This window comes from Erithacus rubecula (assembly GCF_903797595.1).
Source record: "Erithacus rubecula genome assembly, chromosome: 15".
NCBI lineage: Eukaryota > Metazoa > Chordata > Aves > Passeriformes > Muscicapidae > Erithacus > Erithacus rubecula.
In genome coordinates this window covers 6,412,235-6,428,237 of record NC_136667.1, presented here as the reverse complement: position 1 = coordinate 6,428,237, position 16,003 = coordinate 6,412,235, and the positions used below count along the sequence as shown (strand labels likewise).

Genomic DNA, 16,003 nt, shown 5'->3' with positions numbered 1-16,003 from the left:
GCACTCAGCCTTCTAAAGCAGCTGGGAACCTTTTTTGGTTTTTTTCCTTAGTGAATGTTAATGTTTGACTTTATCATCTGATGCTGATCGATGGATGACACAATCCCAGTTCTTCTGAGAATCAAACTGAAGTAGCAGTATATAAGAAAAAATGTAGTGGCTAACAATTTTCTTCAACTTCTCTTTCTCCTTTCTTTTAAGAAACACATTTTTTGCAATGTTTCTTTCTATTTCCACGTGTAAGCAGAAAAGCAACCCATAACATGCAGGGAGAAAGAAGGTTTGATTTCCAAACTTTATTATTCATATCAGAGCATATTCTATAGACTTCTTACAAACAAAGATTTGTCTGTATGAATCCAATGCAGTAATAGCTGCCCTTTTAGAATTACATCTCGACAATGAAATGTCAAATGAAGGGAAATACTTGTGTGAAACAAGATTAATGTTCACCTCAAATATGAAACTGGCATTTAAGCAGGAGTTTCTGATAGAACTCTCTGTGGTAGCTGTTGGGGGAGGGATGTAGAGAAATGTCTTTGCTATTTCACTTAGTTTGGTCTCTAAAATAGAAAAAAAATTAATGCAAGTTCAGCTTCTGTTAATGCAACCTCCATGCATCCCTAAGAAATGAGGGATCTGCTTACAGAAACTTCTTTTTATTGTCTAATAACTGTGGTACAAAATGGCTGTTGCAAGAAATTATTTCCCCAGGTAAGAAAATGAGCACTCAATGATACATTGGTAATGATGAAGTAAGAAATTTGAGAATTACTTCTTCACCTAAAAATCATGGTTTATTTCATAGTTCCACTGATGGAATTTTTCATTTTCTTCAATGATCAGTCATGACTCTCACCCCTCTGGTATGGATATACAGAAGTGTTATGTGCCAGCCTTGGCAGGTACAACCACAAACCAAATGAGTGTTTTTACAGAAGACAGTTTTTGCTTTTATAGTGATCACGCACTGATGTGAACATAGACTAAAAATAACAAATGTTGTTTTAATAAGGATTTTTTTACAGTAGGCATAGATATAAAAGTTTTTTTCAAATTATTTTCACAGGTATCACTGAACATTTCATAGCTGTCTGTTACAGAAGCACCGTAAAGTGCTTTGAGTCTTTCATTTATTATACACAGTTAAAATATATTACACTTCTGAAGGTATCTTAAATCACTGAACAGTTTTGCTAGCATCTTAATGAGCCAAATGGGAGTAAAAGGCAGTCCACATTCATGATGTGAATATACAGTAAGGTGTTTGACATCCTATGAACTCATTGCTCATGTTCTCAAAATAACCATGGTGATGAGACCTGAAAGACAAGAATGAAGAACTAAACACTTCTTTTTCACTCAAAACATTTAAAATAAAGAGTTTGCCCTGTCAAAAGCCAGAAAACATGGTAAAAGTGCATAAATACATGCAGAATGCATTTATATACAGTATTTATAATAGAATTATTGCTTCAAATTTTGATATAGTTAAAAATCAACGCTGAAATGTGGTGCATCTAATAAGTGAATGTCAAAGAAGATAGAAATACTCTAAACAATTACTGATCTCTCTGCTGGAAAATCTTAACATTGAAGTCTTGACTTGGGTAAGTGCAACACTAGCACCCAGACCCCATTTCTCATGGGGGCCAGTTATGGGCAATGTCATTCCAATGCTGAACCATCAGTAAGGCAGATCAGTTGAAGGCTCCAAGGCTTTTTTTCTGCTCTCTGAATAATAACTGATCAAAGACCAGTTTTAGACAAAGATGTTAAGCTTCCTTGTGAGTCTGCAGAAGGAGCTTTCAACAGACTCTTTGTTGTGACCTTTAGAGAGGGAGGAAAAAAAGCACTGCTCTGATAGAGGTTAAAAACAATTAAAACCAGATGAAAACAGGAAACAGGGCCTAATAAACCTACTCATGACACACTGAAAAGTTCATTTTAATTATATGCTGAGACAGGAGAAAGTACAAATCTGCAGTTCTTAGCAAAGGGTTATATTGCACAAGGTAAGGGAGGTAGATGAAGAACATAATAGGGGCTCCTTGAATTCCAGCCTTATGTAACATCAAAATAACAATTTATCAGTTCTGGGCAATTTCACTTTCTTGCAGACTCAGATGATGTCACTGTAACAGCCTTTCACTGCAGAAAGCTCAGCTAAAGCCTACAGATCTCACCATGGATAAAGACATTTCTGAGACTATTTAATCTCCTGCCACTCCATACTGATAGAACTTGGCTACTTTATGAAGACAGTGAAGGCAGAAGCATGACAGAACAGAGCTGCAGCACTGCCTTCCATTAGATCAGCAATTTATCCCTTAAAGAGGAACTACAGCTCAGCTATTTATTAAGGTCTGTATTGGTTCAGACAATCAGTGCTCCCACAGCTGCTGGATCCTTAGCTTGGATCAATTCCATCATCACAGAGGAACAGCAGAGGCTTCTGGAGAACAGCCTGCATCACTTGTACAGGGACTTCCAGACAATAAAGGGTTTAACACATTTCTGTAAATCAAATACTTCTCAAATATCACATAGTGCTGTTGGTGTGGTATAACAACCCTTTCCAATTAAATGCTCCACAATTGAGTTGTACTTCTTGTGGAATAAAGTGGTTTCAACTTCTCAAGAGCAATTGACTTTCTACATGAGCAAGAGTAGCACACAAAAGAATCTGTCCATGAAAACACTAAAAATGCTGCCAGCAAAGAAGTCAAAACCTCTCAAAACTTCATGAGGAATCTAGAAACAGGTTCAGTTGTTGCAAATGTATAAAGTCAAAAGGCTTAAAACTGCAGCTGGCACCAGCAGAACCTGGAGTAATTTTCAAAAGCAGAGATAAAAACAAAGTGAGGATTACTGCAAGGTCCTGATCTGAGAATCCATCAGCATCAGCTTGGGCAAAGAGCCACAAGTGAGATTTCAAAGCACTTCAGCAGATGGACCTTTGTGAGTCAGCAGAGTGTGCATGAACCATCATAAACTTGCACCTTTCCCCATCACTCCCTCACCTCTAGCTATCAGTTTGGAGCTGCCTAGCTCTTTTCCTTTAAATCCTCATTTCTGCCAGGTAGTGGGACAGGAGAATTGAGTTTAGTGTGACTGTTCTTCAAATCTGAAATAGTTACAGAGAAATAGTCATAGCAAATGAAATGTTGAACTCATCTATGCTAACTAATGCAGGAGCAAGTGGATGGTAGTGGTCTCAGGGTTTACAACAACTTACTGCTACACAAAACTGCTTATTAGACAGGAACTGACAATGAAGTGTTAAACAGCTCATGGGGGCTGGAGGGAGAAACACAGTAACACCTTCTACACTCTGCAACAGAGGAACTATTGCAATGCCAGAGTAAGAAACAGCACATTCCGTTCAGGTGTGTTGGCAGAGGACTGTTGCTGGCCCATCACCAAATAAAGCTGAAATTAACATGTAGGGGCCTGTGTGCAATAGTTATCAACTCAAATCTGGTCTAAAACACTTACAATAACTAATTTACCCTGCTATCACCATGGCTACAAATTTAGATCTCAGCTGAGATGCAAAACCTAACGTGGTGCTTTGTCTCCATCCAGTTTCCTGAGGCCACGGGCAAAGACGGGTGAAGTTTTCCAAACTCAAAAATGTTTATAACACCCAAAGTACTTACCTAAAACATAAGCAGCTACTAACTTTTGATTCACACTTAAGTGGAGGTAGAGAGGCACCAGGGATTCCATTTCCCCCAATGTAGGTAGCATTAGTGCTGCAACACACACCACTCCAAGGAAGACTGTGAGTAAACTAGGTCCCGACGAGGCAGTTCTGTTTTCTGAAAAAGCAAGACAGCCCCAATTATAAGGAAGATCTAAATAATATAAACATCAAGCATTCTGCAAAAATGTCTGGGAGCTGAAATACCCTCAGACTTTCCTTTTTGCTCTAGAGTTTGCAGGGGGTGGAAAACAACTCCTAAACCCACCCTTCTAAACCTTCTGCATTCTGCAGTGGAGGAGGCTGCTCCCTGCTCTGATGCTGGAACTTGTTTTCACATGACTTCCCAAACCCCTCCCTTCTGGAGGAACAGAGCCTGCCAGGCCCAGTTGCTATATATACACACTCAGGACAGCTGGATGTCTCAGCAATGTCTGAGGTTTCCCTGTGCATCCTGACTCCATTCCTTGATAATGTTCCTTCAGTGATCAGAAATAAATCAGTTAAGAGCACCCAAAAAACCTGCACAGGCAGGTAACTGCTCACACCTCCTGAACAAAAGCTGTCTGCTGCAGGAGCAGGTTCTTGGGCCAGATGAGCTCCCCTTCATTCTTCACAGGAATGTACATTCCCTTCATTCTTTACAGGCTCAGGCTGCACCTGAGTTCAGTGACTCTCACCTGAGAGTCAGTTTAGATGCCACAAATCAGTACAATTTGAATCTTGCTTTAAAAACTGTGAGAGTGAACCACTCTGACAGTCCAGTATTACCAGAATAAGGCAATGCAAACCACAGACAATAAAGAGTCCTTCATAGTCTTTATTGTCCTGCATTTTAGCAGCTGGAATTTACTCAAAGGCCCACTGTGTCATCTTTGAAAAGAGCTGTCAACATGTTAGCTGAATACCTCTAACCAAACCCTTAAGACCCATTTAAAAATAGCCAAAGTTTTTATCACCTTCTCCTATCCTCAGTGACTAGCAATATGTGCTGCATTTTAATTCCATAAATCTCTTATTTCCAGGTTGCAGGTTACATGCAAAACTGCAGTTTATTTGTTTACTGCTTTTCTGTAAATAATATAATGTAGTTAACAAGGTTTTTCAAGCAGAGAAACAGCACTTGGAATAAGATCAGTATCAGATATTTCAGGATGGCTCAGGCCCTCAGTCCTGGAGCAACTACCAAGGGAGCATTTTGTTCTGTGTGCCCAGAGACCTTGGTATGTTTGCTTTCACTGTGTATCCTACTAATATCTATTGTGAGGGGTTTTAAATAGAAAGTGTTTCAGCAGCCAATAACTAAGTATAAGTACTGAAACAGATTCATTTTAAAAACATGAACACTCTCAAGGAGGTTCCTCTATTTTCTGGAATTGCTTTTTGTTGTCCTGAAAAATGTAACAGTGACAAGAACATTCCAGTATAAATCAGTAAAAGTAAGAAGAATGTAGACCATCAAGAAACAATTTAGATTAATTTCAGGTACAACTTGACACTTTGTATCCTACTCCTTCAATTTAACTGCCTGGCCCAGGTTTTCAAGATTGTTGATTCCCTTCCTCACTGTGTGTATGAAACACACAGAGTTTTCAGCCACCAACTGTGGGACAGACAAAGAACAGGACACAGAACAAGGAGCACTTTAGAAGATGTTCTGGCAATATTTTCTGCTCATCAGGAAATGGGGGATTAAGGGTTTGGAACAAACTCAGAAGGGGCATATGTTTTGAAAGAGCCCAAGAGAAAAAATAACTACCATCCTTTCACAGATTGATTCCCATTGTCTGTAGAACTCCTGCTCCAGAGGAACAGTGGATGCACTCTCCAAGGTATGGCATGCAAACCCAGGGAGCAAAGGGTCTTGATTGATCAAAACAGCATAAACAGAATAGCAACAGTTTGGGTTCTTGTATACTGTCACCCTCAAGTGATAAAGACAGTCTTACTGGTAGGTAAAATGAATTATTTTAAAATTTATTTCTGTTTATATTTAAGAAATATTTTAAGTCTAGTCACTTGAGCTATTCAAAACTGGTTCAGAACACAGGAGGGGTAAAAGATTTCAGCTACCTGGTTGACACAAAGTCTGCTCAAAAAAGACACTTTCAGCCAGGTGTTCTTTTATTCGTTTTTCCTCCTCTTCCTTTTGTTGTTGTTGTTCCTTTGCAGATGGAAGCAGAGTAGCAATAATCTCCTTTTTCCCTAATGCTTTCCTCTGGCTCTGCTCAGACACTTGGAGACGGAATTTATCTATGACACCATAGTAAGAAGCACGAACGTCCCTGTGACGAATCACACTGTAGAAAAACAACATTTTCAAACAGATGAACTACTAAAAAACATGTCTGTTGTGGAATTACATCCTATATCACAAAGTTTGTCCTCTCCTCCAGATAAACTGGAATAATCCAGACCTCCACTACCTCTTTCATCACACAATGTTCTTGAAGACTTGATCTTACCTCTTCTCTCCCCTCCTGATGTTTAATTCCCAGATATAAATGCACCTGGCCAAAGAGGTCAGTTAAGTTTTTATCTCAAGTCCATCTTTGCCTCAAAACACCAATTATCTGAAAGATGCCTCCTCCTCATGCATCAAAGTTGTTTGATGGCCAGTGATTTTAAACTGAGGGGACTGGAGTGGACAGGGAAGGAAAGGAAGTTGGACTGGTGTAAGCAAGCAACAGTCCAGCTTCTTGAGGAAACCAGGCTCAAAGCTTTCCAATTCTACTTTCTCAGGAGCAAAACTCATTCCCTCTACAGACAAGAGTCAGCTAGGGATTTTCAAAATCAGAAACCCACCACTGAGAGCATGTTTGGAACCTATAAAAAGCACAGCTTTAAAATAGCACTGATCAACAGCAAAACAGACCTCTGAGCAGGGCTGTGCTCAACTGCCTCCTCTCTGCCTCATGATTCATCATGAGAATACATATCTAGCATTGAAAAGCTACAACATTTAGGGTTTTAAATGGTATCAGCTCTTAGGGTAAATAAGGATTTCAACTGTTTTTCCAGATGTTCTTTTGTGAAAGGTTATTCTAAGTTTCCAAGATAACAGTGGCTAATCTGAAGAATATAGGTAAAAATAAAAAGGTTGACATCTCATGAGGGGGGAAAAATGACTGTACCCTCAGTAACACAGAACAGTAGTCTTAAAATTGCTTCAAGAAACTGATCTTTGTGATAATATGTACACTAAAGTGCTGCAAGAAATGGATTTTTGTTTTTCAGTCTACATTTAAAGGAATGGTATCACATCAAGATATCTACAAGCATTAGCACGTAGCCAGTGATTGCAATTGGTATCTAGTTTGAATAGACTATTCAACACAGGAACAGAGACCAAGTCATCCCCTCAGCAAGAGGCTGCAGTGATGTTTTACATCACTTCAGAGGCAAAGGAGTGTTCCTGTGACAGGCTTCCAGCAAGTGGAGTGTTGGCTGGGCAACTGCCTTCACTAAAACAAAAGGCTTTTTCCCCCCACAAGACTAATTCATACAGCTGTCAACATATCAGCACATCAACTCTGATTTCTTCCTTTAACACTTCCTTTCACATTGGTGTTCCTACTCCTAGTACCATGGTACCAACCACCAACCTAAACAGAACCTTTACATAACACTGTGCTAGGAGAACATGTATCTGCTGCCAAGCAAGGAGATATTTTCTGCAGACCCTTATAAACAGATACATTCTCCTGTTTCTTTTTAGAGATCATTGCATAATTGGAAGCTCTGTAGAATATCTGTTTATCTGGCAAATGGCCACACTTGCATAGTACTGCTCATATCCTAGCAGTAAACACTGTCCTTAGACAGCAACCACTGGAATGGGATAGGGGGTTTTGCTGCACAAAAAAAAATGCCCTTGGAACACATGTATGTCTTATCTTCCTTTACTTAATAAAACCCATTTGTTTAACCAAATGTAACTAAGCTTGTGTAAATGTCTGCTAAAGAATGAAACAGCTCATTGGTACACTGGTATATTCTGACCTGTTTAGTTTAGCCTTGTTACCCCTGCTTACTGAAACCTAGTTCCATGTTCTAAACTTCCTTTCTCTTTGGTGAGTCTTTGGAATTTTTCAAACTGCACCTAAGGAAAACAGTCTATAGGAATAAAGATCTATTCCCCAGGAACAGTTGTTATTTATCTGACAAAAGATTTCTGTACATGGCCATTTGTTAGCCAGAGATTCCTTGTGGTGTTTTACAGTTTGGAAAGTTTTTATTCAAAAAGTTCAGTCTGCTTTTTTAGGTACTTCAGATTTTCTTCAGCTGTATCTGTCTATCAGCACAGAAATAATGTGGCAAATAGAAGATAAAAAGAGTTGGTTTATTTTAGCTTATACACCTACTCTGCTTCATCTTTCAGCAGCCTACAGACCCCTATATTACTGTGGTCACCTAAGCAGCCTCCTCCTGCTCTGAGCTACTGGGTTGACACCTGACAGGAGAGACAAAGGGGAGACACAGAGATCTGACAATGAGATGGGTGGTCAGGGTGAAAGGTAGGCAAAACTACCTTTATTAACATGGCCCTGGGAAACATGCTCAGTGCAACTGCATACATTTCCATCTTGCTAATCTCCAAACAAGTATTACTCACAAACAAATCTGAACCTGGGGGTTTTGTTTTTCTTGTTATTTCTAATAAAAGGTGCTCAGAGGAGGCTCATATTACTCTCACTCCTGGTTTACTCCATTACAAGATGCATTTACTGGCACTTCATTTATGCCCAAAGGCAAAATTAAAGAAGGACATATCTCCAATATTGTAATACCTCTGCTTTAGAAGAAAAGAACAAAATCAGAACCACAAGTATACAGGAGATTAGGAAAACATATCTTTATCCAATTTATATATTATAACACACATGCTGTCATTTACAACCTCTTAAATAATAAAAGAAATAAAGGTAATAAAATGTGGTATATTAGGAAAAAACCCAAGCAATTTCTACTTACATATCAACACAGCACTGAGGCTTCACTGCACCAGTAGCATCCACCACTGCATATTTATTTGGAGTTGTACAAAGAACTGCAAGGAAAAGGACAGGAGTGGTAACAAATCATGAATACACCACCAACTTCATCAACAGACACATGTAGAGACAAGAGTTTGGTTTTGTCACAGATACAAGATTGGTTACATGAATTATAATTGGATTGTTCAAGATCATCAACTAACCCTTAAATAGAACTTAACCTAAGAAACCCACCTTTGAATTTTAAGGCAAACTCATAGGGGTTATATAGAGTCAACACCTGCTTGTGTGTTGACTGGTCATCTGCATAAAATATAAGTTCTGTAGGAAAAACAAAAACAGGAAGATTTCCTTCCACTAACTCTGGCTGTCTTTTTTGTTGCTGCATTGGCACTGAATCCTCCTTGCTGCTTCTTGTGTTCTTATGATTTTGTATCCTCAGAGACTTCAGTTTTTGAATCGTTTAAGAATTCCAAAGCATTTTGGCAATTCTAAAGGAAAAAAATGGGAAAAAAAGAGAAAAGGCAAGAAGATTATTTCCATAAGTCTATACTAAACTGAGGCAGTTAACAAAGGTGTAAAAATATATAAACCACAATGCTTGATTATGAATCTACCCCTATTTATGTTCCTTCAAAAACACTGAAATACAAAAAATACTTGCACTGGGTTTCCATCTATTTAACAAACTGCTACAAAACAAATGGATAAACACCTCCCCAGTGTATCCTGGCAGCATTTGGGGGCCCAGCCCATGACTAGAGCTGCATGTGCTGGGTCTTTGCAACACAAACCAAACAAGGACAGGAAAAAGAAATCCCATCCTTGCCTCAGGACAGCAACACCTCAGAAACACGAGGGCAGAAATGAGGAAACAACAGGACACTGAGGCAGGAGGAGTCACTGTTTAGGCAGGAGCCTTTCCATGGGGATGGCCTCCCAGGATGAGGTGTAACAAGTCAGGAATCTCCTCACCCAGGTACCCAGCTATGCCAAATCCCAGGCATTCAGAACACAGGAATGGGGAACACCTCCATGCCTTGGTTAAAGCAAGCTCCCTGCTCCAACTGCATAGTTACAGGCAATGAATGGAAAATGACTGGGATGAGTAACACCAAACAGATTTGGGGTTTGCTGTTTCATTAAGACATGACAGGTTTTTCTACCACCACTACCTCTAACCAAAGTCACAATTCTCCCTCTGCCACCCCCCAGAGTTCTGCTTTATTCTGAGTGACATTCCAGAACTAAAACCAGAACCCATGACCCAACCAAGAAACAATCCCAAATGTAATTCATAAAATAAAATTAAGGCCAGACTCCTCAGCACACATACCACTGACTTAACACATGACAGAGAGAACAAAGTCTTTTCCTCCTCCCCAAGAATGTCATCATTTACTGCAGATTCTAGAGATTAATTATCAAACTGAAGGTGTCCTTTGAGGTCTAACTTCATAGCAAAAAAATATTAAAACAACAAAAAGTTCCTATTGACTCATTAGATGTCATTTCCACTTACCATAAAGCTTTTTAAAATAAGGTACTTTTTACCTGTTCTCCAGCTCAATACACTGGATAGTTGCACCTTAAAGGATTTAACTTCTGAAATTTCTAGCACCAAGTAGCCCAAACATTATGAACAATCAAAAACAAATGCTTGTTTCTGCATTATAAACATCATGATGATCACATTTCCAAGCACCAGATTCCATACTTGAAACATGACACACGTTCATGTGTTTACTGAAGTGTATCTGCCATACCATCAGATTTACAGGTTCTGATTCTTATTCACAAACTAAGCTTTTAATTTTATTTATTTAGTTATTGAAATAGCAAATTATTCCTGTGGAATTCAAACTCATGGATCTCGCTGGAATGTCTTTCCCCATGATCCAGTTCCTTTTCAGAGCACAGGTTTGTTTCCACTTCACTGAAATGCTACTAATAATATTCTGAAAACAAATCCCCAATGATAGTGTTCCAAGCTGATGTTCTGTTACCTTATTAAGAAGAGTCTAGAAAAAGAAATGGCTCTCTAAGTGGCAATTTGGGTTCTGAGTGCTTCTTGGAATTATGGTGAATCTCTTTTGTTTCAGAAGAATCAACAAACTCTGGAATTGTACAGCAAGTGTATGTATTATTTCTTCAACAACTTCATGCATTATTGCAAAGTTTCATTGTTCCATTCAAACATATTAAATCTATGTGAAAAGCTAATGTGGAAAGACTGCCAGCATGTAGGAATACAAAAATACCTTTTGATGCTTGTCATAGGCAGAAGATTCAGAATTATTTATATAAATTTATTTTACCAAAGTTAGCTCAATGCAGTATAGAGTAAGAATATGTTGGAATCTTTGGTTCTGCCATCTAAACTCTGAACCTCATGTGTAACAGAAATACAGGCAAGTTTTGACATTAACAAAAGGGACTTTTTCAAATAAATATTTTAAGCTACCATAAAACCAGCAGCAAGCTACTACTAGACAACTTAATTGACTATGTTTAATAAAATTTTCAAGTATTGTTTATAATAATCAGTATTATTTTGATGCTTTAGTTTTTTTATTTAAACACTGCACATGTTTCATTCCAATTCCTGGCTCCATCCCACATCTCCAGTTTCTTCAGCTCAGTCTGTGGCAAGTGCTCAGTGCCCAAAACCCCACAAATCTCAGTATCAGTGGAGGAAGGGATCACTACACCTATCAACAGGCTCATTTTTGTTGCACATCTATGGAAAAGTGTGCAAACCTCCCAGGATCCCACAACCTGCATGCAGAAAGCCACCAATCTCAAAAAAGTATATCCCATTATTGCTTCCTTTTCCTATTTAACTTGGCTGGATGAGGAATGTCTGGCAGGACTATAGAAGACACATTTGCTGACACAGCAGTGTCATTCAGGGTGTAAATTTCTAGATTCCTACACAAGCATCCTTTTCAAGACAACAGTTTAGCTTAGAAGTCACCTTTCTGGGAGATCTCACCAAGTGACAGCAATAAAAGCACTTTTCCCAAAGACTGATTGATAAACCACACATTTGCTAGGGAGATGTGATGGTTTAGTATTGATGCACTTGATGGTAGCACACCTTTCCCATCAAGGAGAAACTGCCAAATTTTACAGAGGAAGTTTGTATCACCACAACCTCTCTGCCCAGATGAACCCCACAGCAGTGAGAACAAGGTCATGTACCCCAGACAGCTCATGCACAGAAATTCAGCTGCTGCTCTTCTGCACCTCCACTGCACCACAACCACTAAATTTTCTGGTCAACAGCCACCACAATACTTGCAGCACATAAAGGTAAGCACGAGCAAATGTGTTCCAACCCAGGATCTGTGGTCTCAGACCTGTGATTTGCACTGCACAGATGGATTTATCTCAGCAGCACCGAGGAAATTCCCACAGGAGCAGGGATCTGTCAGAGGCAACACCTGAACAATGCCTGCTCACTTCCCAGCGCCCTTTGAAGTCCTGACAAACAATTGTCACTGGTATTTTTTCAGCACAATAGGGATCTTTCCTCCCTGAAGTTACTAAATATATACTGCTGGTGTCACAATAGCACAGATCTGCCAGGGTTTCCTCTGAAATCCCTTTCTTCATAAATTTAACTTGACAGAGAAAAAACACCAAGTGAAACGTAACTGCTCTCCAGGGTCAGAAATAACATCCATTGTGATTTGTTTTTACTTAACAAGTATCTGCTGAATAAATAAATCAACTGAGGAACTTTTTTGTTCCCATTTTAACTTCCAACACACTCATCACCATGGCTTCCCAGTGCATTTGTTGGTTGTTTTTCTTCATAACTGCAAATAACTCTACAGAATGTCATCGGGTAAACACTTCATTCAGAAGAAAACCACTTTACAGTCATGTCTCCACATTGCTGTTTTAAAAGTTGACTAATTACAGTGTAATCTACTTTTGTCACCTCTCATAATCTATCCCCTAAATCTACACAAGTCTTTCTACACTATATACTCAGTAAAACTGATGCATTTTGAGCACACATTTACAAAATAAACCACAGAGTCTTCTTCAAAATTCCCTCCTATGCCAAGCTGAGCAATCACTTTACGCTACAGGCAAATGCAGCACGGGATCTGAAGCACTCCATAAACATTTTGTGTCTCCAAAATGTTTTGAAGGCCTCAACGTGCCCTTACGCAAACCAATGTTTAAAGTACCTGCAATTATTTGGGAGCGTCACCCAAGGATGAGAGCACAGAGCCGGCAGCCAGGATGGCTGGATTCCATTATTGCCAACTCTGCCACTGACACTCCATGACCTTGAGCAAGTTGGTTAACCTCACCTCAATTTGCTCATCTATGGAGGCACACATTCTGCAAAGTATTTCAGTGGACGGACAGTTCCCTTTGAACCAGCAGAGCTGCTCTGATACTTTGCAAAACTGCTACTGTTTACCCCTCCAGAGGATGATGAGAAATGTCATCAGTAACTGTCTCCAGGATGCTGTAAAATGAAATAGTCTCGGAGCATTAACTATTAGCATGGATGACCACATATATAAATCATGCTGATACTGATAGCAAGATTTATTAGGACTACATTATTTTTTTAAGTGCTGACTAACAAAAGGAAATATTTAAATGCAACTAAAAGGCATGAAAAGAAGTGAAAAATTAAGTAACAGCTGTGCATTGCTTCTGGCTCGCAAGGATCCTAGAGAAGACATTCAAGGGCACGTGTGCTTTAGTCTGTATTTCCTCACTTTAGGTTTGTGTTGAACGCACTAAACTGCCTGATTTTTAAATGTGTGTTGTGCTCATTATCTGCGCGGCCCCACACTGCCTCAGAACAGCCGAGGGGAGCACCCTGCCCCGGGAGAGCGAGGGGAGGAAAGGCGTTCCGAGCTGTGCCCGCTGCCGGCAGGGCACGGCGCTAATTGCACACTCCTAATTGATCCTCTTTGTTCTCCGGCGAGCAGCGGCAGCGATACGGGCTGGGGCAGCTGCGCGATAACGGCGCCTCCCGCAGCCGGCCCGGCAGCTCCGCGCCGCCCCCGCCGCACCGCCCGGCCCCGCACCGCCCCCCGAGCGACCCCGGCCCCGCACCGGCCCCGCAGCGAGCCCCGGCCCCGCGGGGAAGCGGCGCCAGGCCGGGGCCCCGGAGCGCGGCCGCCGCCCCGCTGCCCGTCCCGGCCCCGCCGCGCTCCCGCAGGGCCTGCGGAGGGCAAAGCGTGAGGCCGGGCCCGCGGGGCAGCACAGCCCGGGACGGGCCGGGACGGGCCGGGTCAGACCGCGGGCGTCGCTCCGCTCGCCCGCCCCGTGCCCGCTGCCCGTCGCCCCCCGCCCCGACTCACCCGCCCGGGGCCGCTGGTGCGGGCTGGCGCGGCGCCCCTTTGTCCGCCCGTCACTGCGGGCAGCGCTGGGGCTGCTGGGACCGACCGGCCGCCGCCGCGTCACCGCCCCGCCCGCCGCCCGCCCCCGCCGCCATGTCGGGGCTGCCCCGCGCGCCGGGCCCGGTACCGCGGCGTTCGGCACCGCTCCCCCGCCCCGGTACCGCGGCGTTCGGCACCGCTCCCCTGCCCCGCTCCGGTCCCGGTACCGCCCCGGCACCGCCGGCTCCGCGGTCAGCGCGGTCTGTGCGGGCGGCCCGGCGCCTCTCAGCTGTTTTTAATAACGCTTCCCCTGGTGTCACGGTTCCCGAGTGTGACCCGGTCCCGGCGGGGCTCCTGCCCCGCTCCCGCGGCGCTCGGGGCCGCCGTGCGCTCTGCCCCGTGGTCCCGGGGCAGCTCGGGCAGCTCTGCCCCGGGTCCCGCGGGAAGGGAAGGGAAGGGAAGGGAAGGGAAGGGAAGGGAAGGGAAGGGAAGGGAAGGGAAGGGAAGGGAAGGGAAGGGAAGGGTCGCGAGTGTCCCCCGGGCTCAGTCGGGATGAAGGGTTAGCGAGCCGGGCTCAGCAGCACGGCTGGAACGGGACACCCTGTCCCTGGGAACGCTTCCGTGCTCTTACCTTTGTTCTTTATTCCTCTTACTTATGTGCTTGCATTCAATTAAACTGTTTGTGGACCAACTCGTACTATGCAGTATCCACTGTATCACCCTCCCTTGTTTTTTTTTCCCCCAACTTCCCCTCTGTGTAATACGAATAAATCACCACCCAGTGTCATCCCAAACTTCAAGATCTTTAATGCAGCAGAATGTTTTTGTTGCAAGTCAGGTGGATAATTAAGGTTTATATTGAGCCACCCAGTACAGGATTGCAAAATCTTTTACCCATTACCAAGCTTTACCCCTCAGTGAAATGAATACACGTCCGTGGTGAAATAAACACAGCAGCCACGAGTGTTTCACAATAACATCGTCCAGAACAGGAAGTAACATATTTAAAATCATAGAAGGCATTAAATAAAGAAATTCTAAAAAGTATATTTTCCAACTTAGGCCAGGTGTATGTATTAGCACTCATCTTTTTCTGCAGATCTAATGGTTCATTAAGAAGTTCAGTCTTACTGCCACAAATTACATAATATTGTTAAATTAGTATATAGAGAAATTATAATCATGTCAGAATTTCTGAAAATGTATGCAGTGAAAACTGGCAAAATATTTTGTTTCTTGATGAGTGTTAATCAGTTCAGATTTTAACATGTTTAAAAAGAATCTGGAATTCTTGTTTTTAAAAAGATTATCAGACTTCAGCCTTTCAGGATATGTTCAGAAAATTATTATGATTTTACTGGATATTAATCCAATGGAGTGTGTTCCTCATTTTGGAAACCCGTCTCAGAAGAAGCAGCAGACATAAACATGCTTCAGAGATATTCAAATTAATAACAACCAGAATGATCAAATGAAAACATAATCTCAAATGGCTAGACTTAAAAGCACATTAATTAGACAAATTGCTATTTTCCAGTTCATCCAGTTAATTTACAAAGAATGTTCTAAAAACAGGTTACATCTGCCTCTGTAAGTTTCCCAGGATTTAACTTTTTTTCTGTAGCACATTTGATAAGGTTTGCTTTATTCTGCCCAAATAATTAATTATTTCTGTGATTAGAGGGAGATTGAGGCTACATTCCTTGTTATGATGCTGGGAAAAGATGAGAGGAGGAAAATATGGAAGAAGAAGAGAACAAATAAAAATACAAAGGAGCAGAGATGAAAGATAGCAAAGAATCTGCAACAAGTTTGTCAGGTCACCTTAAATGTGAACCAAAGTGTAAAAAAATGTTGTTTCTGCAGCTTATGATTGGCCCTCTGATTTTTTACCTACCTTAGAAACTGCTGTGAGTTATCTAAAAGCATTGGCTAGTCTT

The 16,003-nt window shown here is 41.6% G+C and overlaps 1 protein-coding gene across 3 annotated transcripts; it reads right to left on the bottom strand.

The window, feature by feature from the left end:
• Positions 1 to 775: 775 nt before the first annotated feature.
• Positions 776 to 14,827, bottom strand: MOSPD1 (motile sperm domain containing 1). Of its 3 annotated transcripts, none has more exons than XM_079318933.1 (7): positions 14,695 to 14,827; positions 8,938 to 9,194; positions 8,681 to 8,756; positions 5,780 to 6,006; positions 3,663 to 3,824; positions 3,024 to 3,127; positions 776 to 1,322 (listed from the first exon to the last, which is right to left on the bottom strand). In XM_079318933.1, the coding sequence occupies exons 2-6, from the start codon at positions 9,089 to 9,091 to the stop codon at positions 3,048 to 3,050; spliced, it is 699 nt and encodes a 232-aa protein (XP_079175059.1). In that variant the 5' UTR covers positions 9,092 to 9,194; positions 14,695 to 14,827; the 3' UTR covers positions 776 to 1,322; positions 3,024 to 3,047. The 3 variants fall into 3 exon arrangements, with proteins under 3 accessions (XP_079175059.1, XP_079175058.1, XP_079175060.1); XM_079318932.1 differs by lacking the exon at positions 14,695 to 14,827 and adding an exon at positions 14,046 to 14,193; XM_079318934.1 differs by lacking the exons at positions 3,024 to 3,127; positions 14,695 to 14,827 and adding an exon at positions 14,046 to 14,193.
• Positions 14,828 to 16,003: the final 1,176 nt, after the last annotated feature.